The sequence below is a fragment of the Ranitomeya variabilis genome, chromosome 2 (assembly GCF_051348905.1).
Source record: "Ranitomeya variabilis isolate aRanVar5 chromosome 2, aRanVar5.hap1, whole genome shotgun sequence".
Lineage (NCBI taxonomy): Eukaryota > Metazoa > Chordata > Amphibia > Anura > Dendrobatidae > Ranitomeya > Ranitomeya variabilis.
In genome coordinates this window covers 276,036,931-276,061,541 of record NC_135233.1, presented here as the reverse complement: position 1 = coordinate 276,061,541, position 24,611 = coordinate 276,036,931, and the positions used below count along the sequence as shown (strand labels likewise).

The 24,611-nt window shown below is 44.6% G+C and overlaps 1 protein-coding gene across 6 annotated transcripts in view; it reads right to left on the bottom strand.

The window, feature by feature from the left end:
• The window catches only part of DLG3 (discs large MAGUK scaffold protein 3), a 372,427-nt gene that overhangs the window by 113,820 nt on the left and 233,996 nt on the right, over positions 1–24,611 (bottom strand). For all 6 annotated transcript variants that reach the window (XM_077284969.1, XM_077284968.1, XM_077284972.1 and 3 more), the window contains 5 exons: positions 3,461–3,511; positions 2,859–2,983; positions 1,492–1,661; positions 469–605; positions 236–380 (listed from right to left, as the gene is read on the bottom strand). In XM_077284969.1, coding sequence (XP_077141084.1) covers positions 236–380; positions 469–605; positions 1,492–1,661; positions 2,859–2,983; positions 3,461–3,511 — 628 coding nt within the window. The remainder of the gene's footprint in view (positions 1–235; positions 381–468; positions 606–1,491; positions 1,662–2,858; positions 2,984–3,460; positions 3,512–24,611) is intronic.

Here is a 24,611-nt window from a genome sequence, read left to right as displayed (position 1 = left end):
AACCATCTGGGTAGTACAGGAACTACTAGGGAAACCAGTTAACTTTTAAACGTAACCTACTGGCAGATATGTGGAGTCTAATCTCCATAGATAGGCGACGGCATGCTACTACTTCATAGTGCACGCAGTGATGGTCTTATTAATGACCAGTGCTATCTGGAGGAACTAAACCTGCTTTTAGCCCCCTACTTGTCACAAATACTGTGCCCTCACTGGAAATCAATGCAATACTCACTGCTAGCGTAGTCAGGGGGAGCATAAATCTCATTGAGATGAACAGGGCCAGGCTTAGCTACTTTGAGATAAACCATCTCGGATGTGTTCTTTAGTGCGGCCACGGCTTCCTCGTGTCTGACATCCTGCAGGTTGGTGTTATTCACCTGGGAGAAAACCAAAGAACATAACATTGATGAAAAGAACCCGAATCTCTTCCCCCATTGTGTTATTTTTAAGCAGAATGTTACTCACCGCTAAAAGCCTGTCACCGATCTGTAGTCTTCCATCTTTCTGCGCAGCTCCACCTTCAATGATCTTGGTGATATAGATACTATTGTCCCCTGGAATGTGCTGGTTACCAATGCCTCCGGCAATACTGAACCCCAGCCCTGTAGAAAGCGGACGTGAGGTTAAAGCTGCAGTTCCCACACGGATGTTATCATTTATATGTCTGACTCATAAACTGACTGACTGTGTATACCAATTTACCTGCAGTATAGATCCCCCTACAGAACTTACAATGCAAAACTCTGCATGTCTTAAACAGAGTATAATAATATACTTGTAAGTGGTAATTGTGCTGCACTATTTATTTGAAGAAGGTGTCCATTCCTTTAAAACTGATGACCTATCCTAAGGATAGGTCATCAATGTCTGATCGTGGGGGTGCGACACCCGGCACTCCCGCTGATCAGCTGTTCATGAAGTCAGTGGCAGCCATGTATAGTGGCCACGGCGGGGTACTGCACATCCACCCCTTATTTGAACTGGAGACAGATGTGCAGTACCCGGCCACAACCACCATCAGTAGACAGAGCAGCTTCGCAACTGAGGAGTTCCGGCCACTGCTGTCACCTAGAACAGCTGATCGGCGGGGTGCACTGTGCATAGGCAGAAAGCTGCCAACCAGTGGGGGGGTGGAGTTATACAGAGCTAATTAATATGGAGGACTACTTGGTTTAATTTATCCTCAAGTGATAATCTTCTGCTGATAAAACAGTGATTTTATCAAAACTCAGTAAGTGACACATCGCTGGAATTACGGTCTCTGTCTTTACATTCTGCTGCTCTGAGATTAGGTGGCAGAAACCTGATGAAAAAGTCTAAGTAAAAAAACAAACAAAATTGCCTCCTCCAAAAATGTCCATATCCTTTCATTTACACAGCCAAGACATCCATTATCTATCAATATGCTAAATCATAATACAGTATATAACAGTTTTTCACACATTAAGTTCAGAATTTATTCTTGATGAAGATCTTTTACGCACTGACCTTTAGGCCCTTTGAGTAGATTGACCTCCACAACAGTCTCTGGAGGGCTCTGCCTGCGTCGGACCAGCAATCTTACTACAGGACCAGCCTCTTTTAGAGCCTCCACCGCTTTACTGTGCACCACCTCGGTTACATCGACGTCATTGACTCGCAGGACACAGTCAGTAACCCTGCGCCAACAGCAAAGGAAATTGGTTATAAGAAAGTACAGAAATGTAAATTACTTAATGCTTAAATAATAATGCTATTAGTCAGTGTGGTTTTAAATCAATATTACAAGTGAATATAAGGAACTTTGTAATATATCTTATAAAGGACATTGTATCCTTTCTCCCCATAGGGATTCCTTTGTTTCTGTGGTCAGTATATGGGACACTTCATAGTGGTTAGTCTCCACCCACCAGCATGGAGAGGACTGAAACTCAGAGATAGAGACAATAGAGGGGAGAACTGCTGGAAAATACAGGATACAAGTCATATAATGGCTAGAAATAGTTTCCTTATGGGCACACACATAGCAGCCTATTCTGAAAAGTCAGATTAAATGACAGGTTCCCTTTCATTCGTGCCATCAGACAACCCCCTTGTACGATACAAGTGTTTAAAAATATATACAGGATGTATTTTTTATTGTTCCCGAAATAAATAACGGCAATTTTTAAATTGTGTCTACAAAGCTAAGTAGTACCAAAGGACTGTGTTCACCCGTCCAGCTACGGAGTGAGATAAAACACTTACTAGAAAGCTACAGCACCATGTATGTGTGTGTTCTGCCTCTCTTACCCCAACAGCTCCTAACCTTTTCCCGGCCATAGACGTCTCAAGAAAGCATGTAACCTGACCCCTTTGAGATACATTTCAGATTCCTCTATCAAGAAGGATTTTAGAATCCTGAATTCAAGGAGCAATGTTTGTACTAATGATTTATGCAACATTTCCTGAAATCATTTATAAAGTAACTAAACCTTTCACACCATTTTTTTAATACTTTTCTGTCCTATTAATTGCAAGCAGATCAGTGGGGGTCCAGGTTCTGAGACCCTACCGATCACTTAAAAACCCCTGTGAAGTGCGTAACTCAGGTGACCAGCGCTTATAGCTCTGACTAGGATACGCACAAAGTGGAGGAAGGAATGCACTAGAAAGCATAGACTACAAAGCCTATGGAACTATTGCACGCAGGCAGGAGCGGTGAGTCTCCAGACCTAAGCACTTTCCAGGGGATTTTTTAGGGATCAGTAAGGGTCTCAGAACTCAGCCCCATATGCATCTGCTTGCAATTAAGAGGATGAAAACATAAAATACTGTATCAAAGGTTTAGTTACTGTTTAAGGGAAATACTAGTGATAACCACACGCATCGCTCACATTAGTCTCCCATCCATTGCTGCAGCTCCTCCAGGGATGATCTTAGTGATGAATATTCCAGGATCATCAGGAACGTGCGGATTATCAATTCCACCAGCAATGCTGAACCCCAGGCCTGAGTTTCCCTGCAAAAGGAATAAAATTATTAAGATTCCAAAATTTAAGAAAACTAAACATAATTTGCTTCTTTTTTTGTTTTCTTAAAGTGAGGATGGTTTACATGTTCTGATATGATTTGCCGATATTGGATAATAGATAACAAAAGACTAACATCGGCCAAACCACTGATATTGGTGTTCCTGGCCGACAGTGTAATGTGAATGGTGGCTTCTGACTCTCCCCCAAAAGCTCATGTCAGCGGGAGAAGGATCTGGCAATGCCCAATGGGACTGCCGATCTCTTGTTCTGACTGAGAAAAGCCTCCGCCAGAGGGGTCATGCAGCCATTCTCTGGTAGAGAACTCAGGGGCGGTGGGCAGAGCTGAGGATCCCGGTGTATGAGGGACTCGGGAGAGATAGCGGATGGGCACCCGATCAGCAGAACTAACGATAGTTCTACAGATAAAGCTTTGATAATGCGGTTTCACTATTGTGGAAACTTACCCTCTCCAATACAATCTCTTCATACTTGTATAAAGCATCGCTGCCGTTCACCTGGAAATAAATAATTGGAACAATCATTCAAGAGTTTTAGGGAGTATTCAGACATGGTAAATATTTTCCATCTCAGCCCTTCCTACAAATCATCAGCAAAATCTGTATAAAAAAGAAAAAAAAATCTGCACCCTACATCGGCCAATTTGCAGCTAGCCCCCCTATATTTCTGTGTTTTGAACCATGCGAGACTGTACTTTTCTAAAACCCCATTCACTTGCATTGTGCTTCTGTATTGCAGAGTCGTGTGCTAGGCCAGGCTCAGACAAGCATATTTCACAGTCACATGTGGCCTGTAACGCCCCCAGGACTGACCGCGGGTTTCCCATCCTGAACTTAAAATTGTCTATGACCCTCGTCCAGTCTGGGCATTGTGGTCCATATGCGAATTTGGGAAATACACTTGTGTGAACCTGGCCTTACACTGACAGGCAAACTACTAGCTCCTACCCCTAATAAGTGTGCACAGAGGTGGGCTATTGTCAGACCCACTAACACCCAGTGATTACGTCATGGGAGGTGGATAAGGTGACAAATTGAGCTCCCTTCCTGTGCCAAAACCCTAGATGCTGCACTACTAACTGCGTTAAATTACTGCAGATCTCCTGGGCGGCCGACTGCAATGTACATTTTCATTACTGGCCGGAAACCAGTTGGTATGCGCAGATGGTTACTAAGTAATTCATCTTTAAAAAAAAAAATAGTCATGGATAACCACTTTAAGCCCTGTGTAACCCCGCCCACACCTCTGATTGGCAGCTTCCTGTGTACATGCATGCATTCTGCCAATCAGTGGTGGGGGAGGGGTTACACAGATTAGGCTAGTTTCACATTAGCGTTAGAATCCGCAGCGTTTAATCTGCATCCGCAAGTGCAGGAAAAAATGCATGGAAACACGTACAAACGCGGCGTTTTTTAGACGCATGCGGTTAAAAAAACGCCGCGTTTGTACGTGTTTCTATGCGTTTTTTCCTGCGTTTGCATTTTTGGTGCACAGGGTGAAAAATTTAACAGGAGAAAAATCTAGATAACCAGACACCGCCAATGGGACTACAGAGGGCGTGTATTATGGGATCTCTTTATATAGACCCTTGAACAGCTGAAATGTTCAGATTTTGCTCCTGTATGCTGTGTCAGAATGGATCTTCGCATGGAAAGCTTTTATTTCAACCTGGATTTAAGCATCAAGCTGTTTCTTGCCTGTGCGTTTGCTTGGGAGCAAGACAGAAATCGCGAAAGATGGAGAAGGAGACGGCGTAGGCGTTTTTGGAGACACCCCATTATAGAACTACGTGAGAGCCGTGGAGCCTATCACACTCTGTATGCCGAGCTTAATGCCAACCCGGAGAAATTCCATGAATGTACAAGGATGTCGCAAGACTCGTTCCGGGATTTGCTTGCTCGTGTCCAAGGAGCCATACGGAGACAGGACACCCAGCTCCGTAGAGCGATTCCACCCGAGGAACGTCTGCTGGTTACATTAAGGTACGTTCCAAATCTAAACCAATGACAGTCCAAATTTTGGGTTTTCTGACATGTATTTTTTTGGGGTATTTTCCTTTCTGTCTTTAGCGTAACCACACCATAAATAGAATAGATTGTAAATTTTTTTTTATTTTTTTTTCGTACAGATTTCTGGCAACCGGAGAGAGTTTATCATCCCTCCACTTCCAATACCGGCTTGGAATATCCACCCTGTCCGGAATAGTTGCGGACACCTGCCGGGCTTTGTGGAATGTACTCCGGGATGAGTTTATACCCCTAGCCACCTTGGACATGTGGCTTGAAATTGCGGAAAAATTCTGGAGTGTGTGTGATTTCCCCAACTGTTTAGGAGCGGTGGATGGAAAGCACATTCGCTTTATCAAACCAGCCAGAACAGGATCGGAGTACTTCAATTACAAAAAATATTTTTCTGTTGTGCTCATGGCAATAGCCGATGCGGACTGTCGCTTCATCGCCGTGGACATTGGAGCTTTTGGCCGTGGCAACGATTCCCAGACTTTTAAGAACTCTGATATGGGCCGCCGTGTGTATGGCAAAAATTTTAATTTTCCACGGCCACAACTGCTCCCCAACACTCAAGGTCCACCGATGCCATTTGTTATGGTTGGGGATGAGGCCTTTCAGATGTGTGAAAACCTACTGAAGCCATATTCCAGTCGGGACTTGAACCACACTAAAAGGATCTTTCACTACAGACTGACCAGGGCCCGAAGAACAGTAGAGTGTACCTTTGGCATTCTAGTCTCAAAATGGCGCATTCTTGCATCAGCCATAAATCTAAAAATGGAGACAGTCGACGAGGTGGTCAAAGCCTGTGTGGTTCTGCACAATTACATTATGGCTAAGGAGCGGCCCAACATTGAACTGGATGAACCAGTTGTACACCCACTGCCTGATTACCAGCATCACCCGCTGCGGTCAACTGCTGAAGTTGGTCACATGCGGGACCAATTTGCTGCCTTTTTTGATTCTGATATTGGACGTGTGTCGTGGCAGGACAATGTTGTGTAAATGTCCTGTTGTAATTTTATCTGTACCAGTAATTTTCTTAAATGTTAATAATATTTCTCATTAATAAACTTTATTTTTGGTTGTCTTGACCGTGTCTCCTATGTATTTCCTCTACAAACCAAGGCTGTCCTAAAACTAGCAGTATTTGGTCTGTATTTAATATCAGTATTTGTAATCCAAAACCAGGAGTGGGTGATAAAGGCAGAGGTGCTAGTTATTATGTTAATATTATAATTTACCTCTAATTGTTCCACTCCTTGTTTTGGCTTACAAATACTGATATAAAACACTGACCACATACTGCTAGTGTGACAACAGCCATGTTGCTTTACTGGTAAGCTTGTTGACATCATTGCGTCCTGATTCTGTTCTGCTATGCAGTATCCATTGGACACAGACTGAAGAGACAATGACTGTCACACTAAAGAGATCTATAGTCATCAAGTCAGGTGTCAGAAATAATTAATTCATGATGCACATATTACAGCCTCATGAATTCACTATTTCTGACACCTGTGCAGGTGAGCATAGATATGCCGTGTATGACCACCATCGTCCCTTCACTTTGTGTGGAATAGATTACGTACACAGAAGAGAAAATGGAGGTCATACAAGGCAGTTCTCTACTCACCAGGTCAGGTGTCCTAACTAATGAGTTTTTTGACACCTGACCTGTTGAGTATAGTTCTGCATTGTATTTCCGCCATTTTCTCTTCAGACTGCAAGACTAGTCACAGACTAAGCAGAAGGAAGAGATTATGGAGATAATACATGAATTAATTTTTTGGCCCACCTCATATCTCTATACTAAAGACACAAAAAGCTGCAGTCTTTTATTTGCTAACTACTGGAGCTATGATGTGGCCAAAAAATTAAGTGTTCGGCGCACGGTGTGTGTTGACGGCGGCGAAATACACAATTAACCACACATAATTGGGGGCAAAAAATAATATTATTATTATTTATTTATTTTTTTAAACAAACTTTTTATTTAACTGCGCCTACTTGGGGTAGAGTGATGTAAACGGGGGGTGTGAAGCAGTGAGGCCTGGCTAACAGTGGACGACGCAGGGGTGGCAGTAGAAGGGGCCATGAAACTTGTGGGGTCTGGTAGTTCGGGGATGGGGCTTGACACATGAGAGGCTTGAGACGCACTGGAAGGGTGAGACAAACCTGACATTACAGACACACCGGGAGGTGAAGGGGGAGGAATACTAAGAGTCCGCTGTTTTTTTTGTTTTTTTTTTATTTCTGGGATTGACGGGTTCTGGGAAACCTCGGAGGACTCATTTGTCGTGGCATGGTCGTGGTGGGTGACCTGTTTGGGTCCAGCTGCACTGTGCCAGAGTCCATAGTGCTCGTAGAGCGTGCAGCCATGCTAGAGTCCATAGTGCTCATAGAGCATGCAGCCATGCCAGAGTCCATGGTGCTCGTAGAGCGTGCAGCCATGCCAGAGTCCATAGTGCTCGTAGAGCGTGCAGCCATGCCAGAGTCCATTACGCTTGTAGAGCGGAAGGCCATGCCAGGGTCCTGCTGCATCGTGGTGGTGGCGGTACGGAAGGCCATGCCTGGGTCCTGCTGCCTCGTGGTAGTGGCGGTACGGAAGGCCATGCCTGGGTCCTGCTGCATCGTCGTGTCAGTGGAGGAGGTCCAAGCAGGAGCAGCGGTTGTCATGGTGGTGGCGGTGGGCTATCCAACAGCACTCGGCATTGTGGTGGTGCTGTACTGGTGTCCGGCAGTGCTAGGAATAGAGGTGGCCATGCAGTGGTATGCAGCAGAGGTCGGAATTGAGGTTAATCGTGACAGTGAAGGCACAGGTGGATATGCCGCCACTGTCTGCTGAAAATACCGACTCTGCTGCATAGCCTGCACGTAAGCAGCATTGCAGGCCTGCATGACACTAAGCTGGAGATCAGGAGTAAGGAGTTCCGACATGCCCTGTTCAATTTGGTTAAAAAAATTATGTGCTGGCCTCTGGAGGTTGGCTTTTACTTGATCAAGGCTTTTGGTGACCTCCTGGATACGTGTACTCATGTGGCTAATGGCAATATCCATTCGGTCACCCAAAGCCTTGAGTCCTTCGTGAAAAACCAAGCTCAAGTGCAAAAACTCAGGCATGAGGGACTTGTCTGATGCCCTCTGCCGCTGCTGGGAGGAGCCCCCCAAAAAATGGTCAGTGGCAGAGGACTGGGAAAAGGGGAACACCTGATGGACCAGCTTCCTGGTCTCCAGTTAGTGTGGCAGGCCCACTTGCTGCAGCGCTGCTGGATGGCTGGGCCAACAGTAGTGCTCCATGTGCTGTGAAAAAAGGAAAAAGAAAATTAATACCAAAAATTAACCAGACGCAAAATCCTGTGGAATAGAAATATACAGATTATGTCAATACAATACAACCTAATGCACGGGAGAAATACTTACGCTCTCTGGGTAAGGACCGCTCTTAAAAATGCCAGAACGCGATGGTATTTGTATTTTCTGATCCTTGCTCCTGAACCACTGGGAACACAGCTCTCTTGACGGAGGTCCTTGTTGAAGCGGTCCTTCACCGAACGCCAACGTGTTTTGACTTTGGCCACTGTTAAAAAAAAAAACAAAAACATTATGGTCAGAAAATGGACTTTTGGCCGTGCTCACACAACTGTGTGTGATGAGAGAAACTCCTGAGAGTTTCTTTCATCACACACAGTTGTGTGAGCACGGCCAAGGTCTCTACTGCTTCACACTGCAGTGCAATACTTACCAAATGCATTTCGGACCCGTGTCGGGGCGTTGTCCCAGCCATCCCACATCGCTTTGGCCACCTCATTCCATAGGCGCCGGATCGTCACGTTGTTTGAGTGCAGTGGATCCCGGGTGTCCCACAACGGGACTCGCTCCTGGACCAGGGAGATGAGGAGGTCATTTTCTATGAGGTCTTCATCCCGTTCTGGAACCTAAAAATTAAATAAAGACATTAATGTTGGGTCAATTAACATAAGGAAAAGAAAGAAAACAGAGGCTGAGAAATGGCATGAATAGGAAAGTCAAGATACAAAAGGATTCCAGGAGAAAAATTTAAAGAAATAGGAATCTAAAGAAAGGAAGATTCAAGAATACTAAAGTGAGGATACAGTAAACAGTCAGCCTTGTATACGTACACGCTGCCGCCTTGCCACCCGACCGTGACTCCGCTGCTCCTGCCCAGTCTCTGCCGCAGTAGAAGAAGAGCTCTAAAAAAATGAAAAACAAAAATTGTCATATGTGTAGATGTGACAGTGAATACTTACCAATCTGAGGAGGCAAGTACTCACCTCACTGACATGTTCTACTTCAGAAGGCCCAGGACGTTGCTCCTCATCAGAAGAAGAAGACATTCTGATGCATGCAGAAAGAAAGAAATGGCAGAAATTAGGACATGTAGAGACAGAAAATTGAAAATAAAGGCATTGGCTAGGATATACTCACATTGTTCAGTGTCTTGTCTTCCTCCAAGGATGTAGCCTGTCTGTGTCTCGTCTGCTTCAGTGTCTGCTGAGTAGTGACCTGCAAATGTCCACTCCCTCCCTTTATCACCTTGTATGTGGGGGGTGGCTTATCAGTGTCTATACATGTTTTTCTCTTGTGGAACGCATGCATTCATGAACGCAAGCAAACGCATGTGCTTGTAAACGCATGCGTTCATATAGACAGCAATGCGTTTTTTTGGCGCATTCCTTGCGCAATTGACCACATACGTTTCCAGGCAGCAAATTGACGCCTCTAAAAATTACTACATGTTGCATTTCCGACGACGAAACGACGCATGCGTCGTCAAACGTGGCAAAACGCGAATGATCGCAGACGCATGCGTCCCTAATGGTAAATATAGGAATACACAATGCATGCGGATATTTGCGGAAGAAATGCTGCAGACACAACCGCAAATGTGAAATCGGCCTTAGCCTGACTTGTCTGCACATGAGACATAGTCAGGCAGTGATGATCTACTACTAATAAAACACTGATTGTATTGAAACTACAACACACAGCCTAGTAAGTGACACATCCCTGGCATCATGATCCCCAGCTCTATATTATCCTGCTCTCAGATTAAATAGCAAAAGCCCAAGTCAGATTATTTACTTAGTACAGATTATTAGAAACAAAACGAACAAATTCATACTGTGCAATTTAATGCAGTTTTTCTGAACAAAAAAAGCAGGTGTGCATCAAGGGTAAACTAGGTCTTAGTTTACGCTCACACGTTCAGTATTTGGTCAGTATTTTACATCAGTATTTGTAAGCCAAAACTACTAGTGGGTGATAAATGCAGAAGTGGTGCATATGTTTCTATTACACTGTGTTCCAAATTATTATGCAAATTGGATTTAAGTGTGATAAAGATTTAATTGTTTTGTTTTTCAAATAAACTCATGGATGGTATTGTGTCTCAGGGCTCAATGGATCACTGAAATCCATCTTAAACACATGGGATAATTAGTTTTCTAGGTGATTCTAATTAAAGGAAAACTACTTAAAAATGATGTTCCACATTATTAAGCAGGTCACAGTTTTCAAGTAACATGGGAAAGAAAAAGGATCTCTCTGCTGCTGAAAAGCATCAAATAGTGCAATGCCTTAGTGAAGGGATGAAAACTTTAGAAATTTCCCGAGAACTTAAGCGTGATCATCGTACTGTTAAGAGATTTGTGGCTGTATCTGAGCACAGATGTGTTTGTGCTGATAAAGGCATAATGAGGAAGATTTCTGCCAGGCAAGTTCATTGGATTAAGAGAGCAGCTGCCAAAAAGCCATTACAAAGCAGCAAACAGATATTCTCTGGAGTCCCTCGAACCTCAAGGTGTAGGATCCTTCAAAGGCTTGCTGTGGTGCATAAACCTACTATTCAGCCACCCTTAAACAGTGTTCACAAGCAGAAATGGTTGCATTGGGCCCACACATACATGAAGACTAATTTCCAAACATTCTTGTTTACTGATAAGTGTTGAGCAACCCTGGATGGTCCAAATGGAGTAATGGATGGTTGGTGTATGGCCACCATGTCCCAACAAGGCTGCAACAACAGCAAGGAGGTGGAGGAGTCATGTTTTGGGCCGGAATCATGGAGAAACAGCTGGTAGGGCCCTTTAAGGTTCCTGAAGGTGTGAAAATGACCTCTGCAAAGTATATAGAGTTTCTGACTGACAACTTTCCCCCATGGTATAAAAAGCAGAAATGTGCCTTCAGGAGCAAAATCATCTTCATGCATGACAATGCACCATCTCATGCTGCAAAGAAAAGCTCTGAGTCATTGGCTGCTATGGGCATAAAAGGAGATAAAGTCATGGTGTGGCCACCATCTTCCCCTGACCTCAACCATATAGAGAACCTTTGGAGTATCATCAAGCAAAAGATCTATGAGGGTGGAAGGCAGTTCACATCCAAACAGCAGCTCTGGGAGGCTATTCTGACCATGCAAAGAAATACAAGCAGAAACTCAATGGATGCAGGAATTGTGAAGGTGATATCAAAGAAGGGTTCCTGTGTTAACATGTAACTTGGCCTGTTAGGATGTTTTGGAGTTAAATAGCTTTTTGTTCAGTGAATGTGACCTCCTAATGCTGCAAATTCAACAAATGAGCATTTTCAGTTCTTTAAAACATATCAAATGTTTAGAAATACTACTGTGCCTAATAATTTGGAACAGTGCATTTTTAGTTTTTATTCATTTTGGAGATTATACTGTTATCATTGGGAGGTTTATTCAATAAAATTCGATGTATACTCTAATGGGTGATTACTTTTATTAGACTGACTGTCATTTGCACCAACCATTTAGGAAAATCAGAGAAAAATGTCATTTGCATAATAATTTGGAACACAGTGTATACTTTTCCTCTGATTGTTCCTCTCCTGGTTTTGGCTGCAAATACTGATGTAAAATACTGACCAAATACTGAACATGAGAACATGGCCTTAGTTTTAGCCTCAGGGGCATACGTGGCATAGATACAAAAGTGAGGCTACTATAGAAGAGGGAAGACCCAACTTTGATGGGCCCCGTCCTCTTTCTCTAAAGAGGAACTACCTTTAAGTATAGGGAATTACTGTGCCTTTCTATATCACAATTTTTTCATGTAATATTTTCATTTCTTTGCAATGAGATTCTTTCTTCCTTGTATGGCTCTGATCAGCATAACTTTGATATATAACACTGACAATATCAAACCTTGTACATAAAGCATTATTTTTACAACTGAAAAATATTATTGATTAGGGGCTAGTTAAATATTAAGGTATCGGCATTGCTTATGAAGTCTTCATATTATTTGTCAATAAGCCATTTCTGATCTCCAATCAAGAATTACTACAAATAAAACGTTCTCCTCCTCCAATTCTAGCTCTAAGGAGTCAGACAAATAGAAGTCCACTAGATGGTGCTAGCAAGCCGAGTACAGAATTTCAGCCTGCAGATTCACAAATCAAATCCTCTAACAAGAAAAAAAAACATAATAAGCAAACCAATATGTGTAAATGAAAGAAATAAGAAGGTATGCATGTACATGGAGGGAATATAGCAGGCTGGCCCACAGGGGAACAGATCAACCCCCCAATAAGCCACTGTGCTGGAGTGGGTCTCATCCTGCTACATGCACAGTAGTTGGCGCAGTACAGTATAGAGCATTATGTGTGGCCATTATACAGTATGGAGCATCATGTGTGGTCATTATACAGTATGAAGCATCATGTGTGGCCATTATACAGTATAGAGCATCATGTGTGGCCATTATACAGTATAGAGCATCATGTGTGGCCATTATACAGTATTGAGCATCATGTGGGGCCATTATACAGTACTCAGCATCATGTGGGGTCATTATACAGTATGGAGCATCATGTGGGGCCATTATACAGTATTGAGCATCATGTGGGGTCATTATACAGTATGGAGCATCATGTGTGTGGCCATTATACAGTATTGAGCATCATGTGGGGTCATTATACAGTATGGAGTATCATGTGTGGCCAATATATAATATGGAGCATCATGTGTGGCCATTATACAGTATTGAGCATCATGTGTGGCCATATTTTTTTTGTTTATAATTATTGTTTATGAAACAGTGTGATCAGCAGTGCTAAACGGATGTGGTTGGAACGTGGATAAGGGTGTGACTAGTTGTGCAATGGGTGTGGTCAGAGGCGTGGCCTAAAATTTGCCGCTGCGCACTACGCATGCCGCAAACTTTATACCTCTTTCTCTTCTTCAAAAGTTAGGACTTATGGTACCGCATTTGCCAGATCACGGCAAGTTCCGCAAATCACATAGGGAATGATTGAGGCCAAATGCAGTGTTGCTGTAAGTGATCCGTTACGCGGCAGATGCAGAAAAACTTCCCGATCTGCTGCAAAAGGCGACTTTCACATCAGCGATTCTTGCCAAAGTCACTGCCAATAGTGTCATACTCACCAAAGGGGGAGGCAGCACTAAAAGTGCCTAGGGCAGCAGAAACTCTAAATACGGCCCTGGCCACATGCACAAAAGTTGCCTCACACAAAACTAGCACATACTCAAAACGCACCACACATAAAACTCACCACACGCAAAACTCGCCATGCTGCACACAACTTGCTACACTAACCTGTCACATGCAACTCGACACATAAAAAGTTACTACATGCATGTCGCACACAAAACTCATCTCACAAAAGTCGCTACATGCATGTCGCCACACGCAACTCAACACACACAACTTGACACATGAAAGTCCTAAAACACACACAAGTCTGGTATTATCCTTCAAAAATAAAAATCTGATTAATAAGCAGACAAACTACAAGAGCAACAAATGTTACATATAGGAAATACGGCAGCTGTCAGTCACATGACCTGTCTTATGTGTATGTGTGAGCTAATATATACTGCCAGGGGGAAGGGATTCCTGTTGGCTGGGGATTTATTAGGCTGCCAATAGCAACCAATCACAGCTCAGCTTCTATTTTGCTACAGTTATTTAATCTGAGCTCTGATTGGTTAATATAGGCAACAAAGGACATTCTCAGTATAACAAAGCTTGTGTGAGGTAATAGCATGTCAGGTAGGGTGTGTTGGTGGAAAGGCTGATGTCAGTCACATTACCTCTATGTGAGAGGATATAGAAACTGCCAGTTACAGACTATTTTTACCACAATAATGCCTCATAAGAAAAGGAATTCCATGGCACGAATGTCAGCTGATGCGAAAAGAAAAGCTGCATTACGGGCCAATGAAAAATGTGAAGACCGAGAAACAAGGCTGACACACATGAGAACAGCAGCTGCTTCCTCAAGAGCCATATCCAACTGAGTTCCTCAATTCCTTGGAGCCACAAGGACTTCCTCCTCACAACCTCTTTCTAAAACCTGGAGCACCTATTCTGCTATTGAGAAATTTGGATCCACCAAAGCTGTGTAGTGGAACAAGACTCTTGATTAAGAACCTGTTTCCACATGTAATTGAGGCAACCATTTTGACAGGATGTGCCACAGGAGAAGATGTTTTAATTCCAACAATTCCTTTCATTCCATCTGATTTGCCTTTTGATTTTAAAGGCCTCCAATTTCCTGTTTGACTGGCATTTGCTATGTCCATCAACAAGGCTCAGGGACAGTCCTTGAAAGTAGTTGGAATCGATTTACAATCTCCATGCTTTTCTCATGGTCAACTTTATGTGGCCTGTTGAAGATTTGGAACAGCCAAAAATCTGTTCGTCTTTGCACCTGAAGGAAAAACTAAGAATGTTGTTTATCAAAAGGCTCTCGAATAAGTAGTAGAAGATTACTTCACATTACTTGGCCAATTTAGTTAAATCTGTGTGGAATATATCTGGTGTTGAAATATATGTTATGAAATGCTTCTATTAGATTAGTTTTTGCCTTTTAATAATTACATTTTTATCGATTTGTTTTGTGGTTTTTGTGTGCAGAATACATTTTTGTTAACACATTCTATTTTGCTAACAGCAGTTATTAACCCGGGCGAAGCCGGGTAGTACAGCTAGTTAGTAATATATCCCATCTGGTTCATGGGGATGGGGACAACATGGGCCTGTGTGATTTCAAATGCCAGGACTGAATTACAGCCCCAGTCCGTACCTGCCCCCCTCTCATAGAATATAATGCAGCCCACCTCATAGAATATAATGCAGCACCCCACAAAATATAATGCAACCCCCTCATAAGGTATAATGCAGTCCCCACCATAGAATACAATGCAGCACCCTCATAGGGCATAATGCTGCCCCCTCATATAGTATAAGGCAGCCCTCAATAGAGTATACTGTAGCCCCCTCATAGGGCATAATGCTGCTCCCCTCATATAGTATGATGTAGCCCTCCAGAATATAATGTAGTCCCCTGAGAGAATAATGCAGTCCCACCAGAGAATATAATGAAGCTCCCCATAGAGTATAATATAACCCCCTCATATAGTATGATGTAGCCCCCCAGAATATAATGTAGTCCCCTGAGAGAATAATGCAGTCCCCCCACAGAATATAATGTAGCCCCCTCATAAAGTTTAATGCAGCCCCTCTCCACCTCCATCATTGTTCTCCCCCTCCACCCCATCATTGCCTTCTCCCTCACCACCCCTATCATTGCCCTTTCCACCACCTCCATCATTGCCTTCTTCCCCACAACCCCATCATTGCCAATTCCACCACCACCACCATTGTCTTTTCCACCACTAGCATCATTGTCCTTTACACCACAACCATCACTGCTTTCTCCCCATCATTGCCCATTTCAACCCCTTCATCATTGCCTCCCCCCACCACCATCATTGTCCTTTCCACCACAACCATCATTGCCTTCTTCCCCACCACCCCATCATTGCCCATTTCACCACCTCCATCATTGCCAATCTCCAATACACACATCTCCAATCCACACACACACAGCACCGCACCACTCTCACACACACAAAGCACCGCACCACATACACACACACCACCGCACCACTCTCACACCCAAAGCACCGCATCGCACCACATACATATACGCATGCAGACAGACAGCACCACTCACCTCTCACAGCACATCCCGGGAGCCTTATCCTTGGCAGCAGCTTTCTGTCTGAAACAGCCGCGCCCTGAATCATGACGTCATCCAGCTGTGCTGTCTCAGACAGGAAGCGCCGGGCAGGAAGCAGAACGCCAGGATGTGCTGCGAGATGTGCGTGTGTGTATGTGGTGCGGTGCTTTGTGTGTGAGAGAATGGTGCGGTAGTGGTGGAGATTTACATGTGGGCAGTGTTAGCTGCAGACTGCGGCTAATGCTGCTCGCTATTAAAGTGAAGTGGTATTCACTCCTCTCCAAGCCCATGGGGGCATGGAGAAGCGTGAATATTAATTTCTCTATAGCAGCGGGGAAAGGCGTGGCTTCCTGTCACCCGTTGCTGCTCCACTGACACAGGGCGGGCCCCCTTTACTCAGGGGCCCAATAGCCACTGGTTGGGGGCCCCTAGAGCACTGAGGGCATTAGGCAGCCGCTGGCCAGTATGCCAGCAGGTGTCAGTGCCTGGGCCCACCGGAGAATCCTCCAGTTCTCCGGTGGGCCAGTACGACCCTGTAGCCAATCATTTGACTATGTACCTAAGGAAGTGGAAAGGACGTCCACGAAACGCGTAGTTTTATAGCCCTGAATATGCAACTCTTCTGAACTCTGTGGCTCCCTTGCCTGATTTTGGAGGAGCGCCAAATTGTCAGCATCTTGAATATCCTATCTACAGTTTCCATTAAGTCACATCCACATGGCAAACGTGTATGAGTCTGTATGGAGTTACACGTTATAATGCTTAGAGGGGAGAATATCAATGTAATATGGTTTCCAATAAAACACTCCACTATTTTTTGTCATCTTAATACAGCATCAGACAGAAAAGTCCTCTGTATATTCCTTTAAAATCAGAGGCATTTAGAAGGTATAGTATGAATCATAGAAATGTATGTTTGCTAAAGCAAAATAACTGCGCCATGTGAATGAAGAGTTATCTTGGCTGACAAAAAAAAACCATAAATAGTAATTTTACTTGAAAGATTGAATAGGAAACTTTAATAAATAACATTATACAACAATATCATTGTACAATTATCTACTATATAATTGTCTAAGGGTGACTTCCGTCTTTCTGTCTGTCCTTCTGTCTGTCACGGATATTCATTGGTCGCGGCCTCTGTCTGTCATGGAATCCAAGTCGCTGATTGGTCGTGGCAAAACGCCCACGACCACTGCCACGACCAATCAGCGACGCGCACAGTCCGGAAGAAAATGGCCGCTCCTTACTCCCCGCACTCACTGCCCGGCGCCCACATACACCCCTCCGGTCACCGCTCACACAGGGTTAATGCCGGCGGTAAAGGACCGCGTTATGCCGCGGGTAACGCACTCCGTGTGTGACCAAGTTTTTTACTATTGACGCAGCCTATGCAGCTTCAATAGTAAAAACATGTTAAAAATAATAAAAAAATAAAAAATCATTATATACTCACCTACGCCGCCTTTCCCGCTCCTCGCGATGCAAGCGGCACGTTCCGGTGGCAAGGATGGTCTGGGAGAAGGACCTGCCATGACGTCACGGTCATGTGACCGCGACACGGTCACGTGACCGCGACGTCATCACACCCTGGGACCGGAAGCTGTCGCCTGCACCCTACACAGGCGACAGAGCTACAACACGCCTGCGGAAGGTGAGTATATGTTTATTTTTTATTTTTTTAACCTGTGACATACGTGGCTGGGCAATATACTACATGGGCTGTGCAATATACTACGTGGCTGGGCATTATACTACGTGGCTCTGTGCTGTATACTACGTGACTGGGCAATATACTACGTAGCTGGGCAATATACTACATGGCTGGGCAATATACTACGTGGCTGGGCAAAATACTACGTGGCTGGGCAATATACTATGTGGCTGGGCAATATACTACGTGGCAGGGCAATATACTACGTCACTGGGCAATATACAATGTAACTGGGCAATATACTACGTCACTGGGCAATATACTATATGACTGGGCAATATACTACGTGGCTGGGCAATATACTACGTGGCTGGGCAATATACTATGTGGACATAAATATTCTAGAATACCCGATGCGTTAGAATCGGGCCACCATCTAGTTATGTAATAAAGAGGTATTAATTATCCAGGTATAATATGCTGTTCATGCTTTCATCCTGAATGATTAAATCAATTTTAGACTGTTATGTTATTTAAACAAGCCACAATACACAAGTGTAATTTCCAAGGTCAATTCAGCTTTATCTGTGTTGTCCACAGTAAACAAGTTACCAACTTTTCACAGCGCTGTTCTCACCTAGCCTCTGCAATCAAGGTAATACATCTCAGCAAGCAAGTTACAGGACCACCAGAAAGCCTCAATGTTTCATGACAACTTACCCTCATACAGTCTGTAATACTGTATTCCATTGTCAAACTAATATACCATACACATGATTGTAGAGGCTGTTCACACCTAGCTTCTGCAATCAAGGAAATGCATTTCAGCAAACAAATTCCAAGACCCCGAGAGTCCCTCAATATTTAATGAGAACTTACCCTAATACGGTCTGTAATAATGTATCAGTAACACTGTAAATCTGTCCATAATACTTACATAGCTGTCAGACAAATGGTCATTCAACAGACAGCTATCCTTAGATGATTTCCTGATAAACATGAATGCTTGGCTTGGGAGAACAAAGTTAGCCATTTACAGAGTCAGCAGCTGCCAGAAATAGCCAATGCTAAACTTGTCTGGAAGTGGCTTATCGGCCTAAAAAACATAAGGATTGGGGGTTTGAACTCTATCTACCCCAACATCATCTATTAGGGGAGAGATTTATGTGATGGAGGTGGGTGTGGACCCAGTGCGCCACACACCGGGCTTACCCTGGAGGGGGTGACTAAGCGACTACCTGGTTTTCTCTAGAGCCTCTGGTGGTGAGGATAGGCTTGGCTGCAGGTAGTCGCCAGGTGTTACTCCAGGTGTAGCCCTGGACTTTCAGCAGCTGACTCACGGGTCAGAGCAGGCATGTGAGGTACAGAAGGTCAAGACAGAAGCTTAGTCAGACAGTCTCATGTCGGGGCATGCAGTATGTGGGTCCAACAGAATGGGTAAACGTGCCAGGTCAAGGACAGGGAAGACAAGACAAGATATATATATATCTTCCTGCATTTGAGTAATTGCCGTGGAAACCTGTGCCTGCTCACTGATGCCAGCAGTCTGGCGGTGAAAGGAGTATGCTGGGAGGATATGAACTGTGTCCTCCCTTATACCCTCTGCGAGTACATCACTTCCAATATTGATCTAATATCTAGCAGGCATCAGATGACTATTATCTACATATAGAGGAATACCAGGACTGCATCTGGGATCATGTTATTGCAGCCTGTCAGCAGGATTTCACACCCCAAATAATTTATATGCACATTTAGCTCTTTTAAAGACAAGTTCAGCAATACCTTTACATGGCCGGTCTGTCACTTTGTTACTGAAAAATCAACATCAAATCTCTTGCTTGACTGACAGCTCCTTTGCTTGAAGTCACACAGCATAGATGCTGTCAGTCACACAGGAGGTGGCAGCGTTGGGTAAGGAATAAAGTTGGAGTGACGCAGGATTCAGATCTACAGCCCCTTTTTTTACCTACTGTACTTATCCATCATGATTCTTATATTCAGAGTTGATCCGTGACAATTTCAAACCTATGGTGGTTGTAATAAAAGAATGTAACTTGTGGTTGTAAATTGTGGATGTAACAATCATTCTATGTCACTTGTAAAAGATTTAACACCTCCACAATCTACATTGTGAGCTGCACTAAAACTGTCTCAGGAATGTTAACTAGAAAGAAGTACTTATGACAGTCCTGAAATCTATCATAAATAATGGCTCAGTAAAATCACTGATCTGTAGAAAAAATTATGACAGAGGCCATGAATCATATGTACTTACTATTATAGGCGGAAGATACATCTATTTATATAATTGTGATGTTTTAATTTCCTGTTCTGTCCAGATGTCACTGTATCCCAGAATTCCAAGCGGAGAAAGTTCACCGACGGCCATATTGGGACACCCAAGTGATGGGTGTCTCAATACAGTACAGACCAAAAGTTTGGACATACCTTCTCATTTAAAGATTTTTCTGTATTTTCATGACTATGAAAATTGTACATTCACACTGAAGGCATGAAAACTATGAATTAACACATGTGGAATTATATACTTAAAGGGAACCTATCACCCCGTTTTTTTCGGTATGAGATAAAAATACTGTTAAATAGGGCCTGAGCTGTGCATTACAATAGTGTAGTTTGTGGACCCCGATTCCCCACCTATGCTGCCGAAATACGTTACCAAAGTAGTCATTTTCGCCTGTCAATCAGGCTGGTCAGGTCGGATGGGCGTGGCTTCTTCCCCCAGATATTGCGTAGTTTTCCGTTGGTGGCGTAGTGGTGTGCGCATGTCCAAGGTCCCCAATCCTGCACGGGGGGGTGAAAATAGCAGCGATGTCCGTTATTCCATTGGTGGTCGGTGGGCGCGGCCATCTTCCTTTGGCCGCGCGTGCGCAGAAGCGGCGCTCTGCTGGCCGCGGCTTCAGGAAAATGGCCGCGGGATGCCGCGCGTGCGCAGATGGAGATCGCGGCGGCCATTTTCCTGAAGCCGCGGCCAGCAGAGCGCCGCTTCTGCGCACGCGCGGCCAAAGGAAGATGGCCGCGCCCACCGACCACCAATGGAATAACGGACATCGCTGCTATTTTCACCCCCCCGTGCAGGATTGGGGACCTTGGACATGCGCACACCACTACGCCACCAACGGAAAACTACGCAATATCTGGGGGAAGAAGCCACGCCCATCCGACCTGACCAGCCTGATTGACAGGCGAAAATGACTACTTTGGTAACGTATTTCGGCAGCATAGGTGGGGAATCGGGGTCCACAAACTACACTATTGTAATGCACAGCTCAGGCCCTATTTAACAGTATTTGTATCTCATACCGAAAAAAACGGGGTGATAGGTTCCCTTTAACAAAAAAGTGTGAAACAACTGAAAATATGTCTTATATTCTAGGTTCTTCAAAGTAGCCACCTTTTGCTTTGATGACTGCTTCGCACAATCTTGGCATTCTCTTGATGAGCTTCAAGAGGTAGTCACCGGGAATGGTTTTCCAACAATCTTGAAGGAGTTCCCAGAGATGCTTACCACTTGTTGGCCCTTTTGTCTTCACTCTGCGGTCCAGCTCACCCCAAACCATCTCGATTGGGTTCAGGTCTGGTGACTGTGGAGGCCAGGTCATCTGGCGTAGCACCCCATCACTCTCCTTCTTGTTCAAATAGCCCTTACACAGCCTGGAGGTGTGTTTGGGGTCATTGTCCTGTTGAAAAATAAATGATGATCCAAATAAACGCAAACCGGATGGAATAGCATGCCGCTGCAAGATGCTGTGGTAGCCATGCTGATTCAGTATGCCTTCAATTTTGAATAAATCCCCAACAGTGTCACCAGCAAAGCACCCCCTCACCATCACATCTCCTCCTCCATGCTTCACGGTGGGAACCAGGCATGTAGAGTCCATCCATTCACCTTTTCTGCATTGCACAAAGACACGGTGGTTGGAACCAAAGATTTCAAATTTGAACTCATCAGACCAAAGCACAGATTTCCACTGGTCTAATGTCCATTCCTTGTGTTCTTTAGCCCAAACAAGTCTCTTCTGCTTGTTGCATGTCCTTAGCAGTGGTTTCCTAGCAGCTATTTTACCATGAAGGTCTGCTGCACAAAGTCTCCTCTTAACAGTTGTTGTAGAGATGTGTCTGCTGCTAGAACTCTGTGTGGCATTGACTTGGTCTGTAATCTGAGCTGCTGTTAACCTGCGATTTCTGAGGCTGGTAACTCGGATAATCTTATCCTCAGAAGCAGAGGTGACTCTTGGTCTTCCTTTCCTGAGGTGGTCCTCATGTGAGCCAGTTTCTTTGTAGCACTTGATGGTTTTTGCCACTGCACTTGGGGACACTTTCAAAGTTTTCCCAATTTTTCGGACTGACTGACCTTCATTTCTTAAAGTAATGATGGCCACTCGTTTTTCTTTACTTAGCTGCTTTTTTCTTGCCATAATACAAATTCTAACAGTCTATTCAGTAGGACTATCAGCTGTGTATCCACCAGACTTCTGCACAACACAACTGATGGTCTCAACCCCATTTATAAGGCAAGAAATCCCACTTAAACCTGACAGGGCACACCTGTGAAGTGAAAACCATTCCCGATGACTACCTCTTGAAGTTCATCAAGAGAATGCCAAGAGTGTGCAAAGCAGTCATCAAAGCAAAAGGTGGCTACTTTGAAGAACCTAGAATATAAGACATAATTTCAGTTGTTTCACACTTTTTTGCTAAGTATATAATTCCACACCTGGCTTCATTTCTTGGACACTTGAATGGTATAAGTTGAATGGGGTCTTTCAGATTTGACTTTATCATTTGAAGTGACATCTTTTAAGTGTATGGTCAGAAATATGCCAGAAATAGTCCAGGAATTGTCCAGCCGGTAAGACTAATCACAGTATTCTAATTTTACTTGCTTCTCCTTTCTTCCCCTGCTATTTAACCATACTCACATTTGCCCTCACTATTTTCATTCCACTAATCCTCACCCCTATCCTTCTCACACTATGAGAAACTACCACAATCCCTCACACTTAAAACCTGTGCAACTGACCCACACCCCCCTGCTTCCTCTCTCTGGGGCACTTTGGAATGCCCACTCTGTCTGCAACAAGCTCCACGTGATCCACGATCTCTTTACTTCCCGCAACCTTTCCTTCCTGGCCCTCACTGAGACCTGGCTGATGCCCCCTGACACGGCCTCCCCTGCTGCACTGAGTTATGGTGGCCTCCACTTTACCCACACTCCTCGTTCTGGCAACAGACATGGCGAAGGAGTGGGTTTCCTTTTTTCTAAAAACTGCTCCTTCAACCCTATCCAACCCCCACCCTCCCTTATCCTCCCTTCTTTCGAGGTTCACTCTATCCGTATCTACTCTCCCTCTAATTTCCAAATGGCTGTCATATACCGACCACCAGGCCCAGCCACTGCCTTCATTGACCAATTTTCCACCTGGCTTCTTCACTTTCTCTCTGCTGACATCCCCACCATCATAATGGGTGACTTTAATATCCCTACTGACACCCACCAACCAGCAGCCTCCAAGCTCCAGGCCCTTACCTCATCCTTTGGACTTACTCAGTGGTCCTCCACAGCCACCCACACAGACGGACATACACTAGACCTCATCTTCACCCGCCTCTGTTCCTTATCTAATCTCACAACCTCTCCCATCCCCTTATCTGACCACATCTACTCACCTTCTCTTCCTTGTCCTCCTCACCCGCCCTCCATGTCCAGCCAGTACCACATCCTCACAGAAACCTTGCACACCTAGACATTCACAGACTCTCAGACTCCCTTCTACCCTTGTCCTCCATATCTTCACTCCACGACAAGGATAGCACCACTGCTTTCTATAACTCCACCCTCATATCAGCCATGGACTCAGTCGCCCCCCTCATGCATGGCAAAGTGCGACAAATCAATAGGCAACCCTGGCTTAACAACCTCACCAAAAAACTCCGACAAGCATCCAGGGTCGCGGAGTGGCGTTAGGAAAAAAAATACGCCTGCCAGACGACTTCACCAGGGCCGCGCTTAGTAACCCGATATTTACCCTGGTTACCATTGTAAAAGTAAAAAAAAAAACAGTACATACTCACATTCTGATGTCTGTCACGTCCCCCGGCGTCCACAGGGTTAAAACTGCTTTCGGCAAGAGCGCTGCTAATATACATGCGCTGCTGCCGAGAGCTTCCCTGCCCTGACTGTGTCAGCGCCGGCCGTAAAGCAGAGCACAGCGGTGACATCTCCACTGTTACTGCCAGCGCTGACACATTCAGTGCAGGGAAGCTCTCGGCAGCAGCGCGTGCATATTAGCACGACAGACATCAGAATGTGAGTATGTAGTGTTTTTTTTTTTTTACTTTTACAATGGTAACCAGGGTAAATATCGGGTTACTAAGCGCGGCCCTGCACTTAGTAACCCGATGTTTACCCTGGTTACCCGGGTGCTGCAGGGGGACTTCGGCATCGTTGAAGACAGTTTCAATGATGCCGAAGTCGTTCCCCTGATCGTTGGTCGCTGGAGAGAGCTGTCTGTGTGACAGCTCCCCAGCGACCACACAACGACTTACCAACGATCACGGCCAGGTCGTATCGCTGGTCGTGATCGTTGGTAAGTCGTTTAGTATAACGGTACCTTAACCTTCTATCTTCACTATCCTACAACCCAAAACAACTGTTCAGCACATTTAACTCTCTCCTCTCTCCTCCGCCCCCCACTGCCACCTCCAACTCCCCTCATCTCTTCTGAGGACTTTGCCACCTACTTCAAAAACAAGATTGACCAAACAAGGCAAACCTTCACTGTTCCACCATCCCAACCACTCCATATACCAGACCTCTGCCCTTCCCCAATAACTTCCCTCTCCAACATCACTGAAGAAGAACTTACTCGC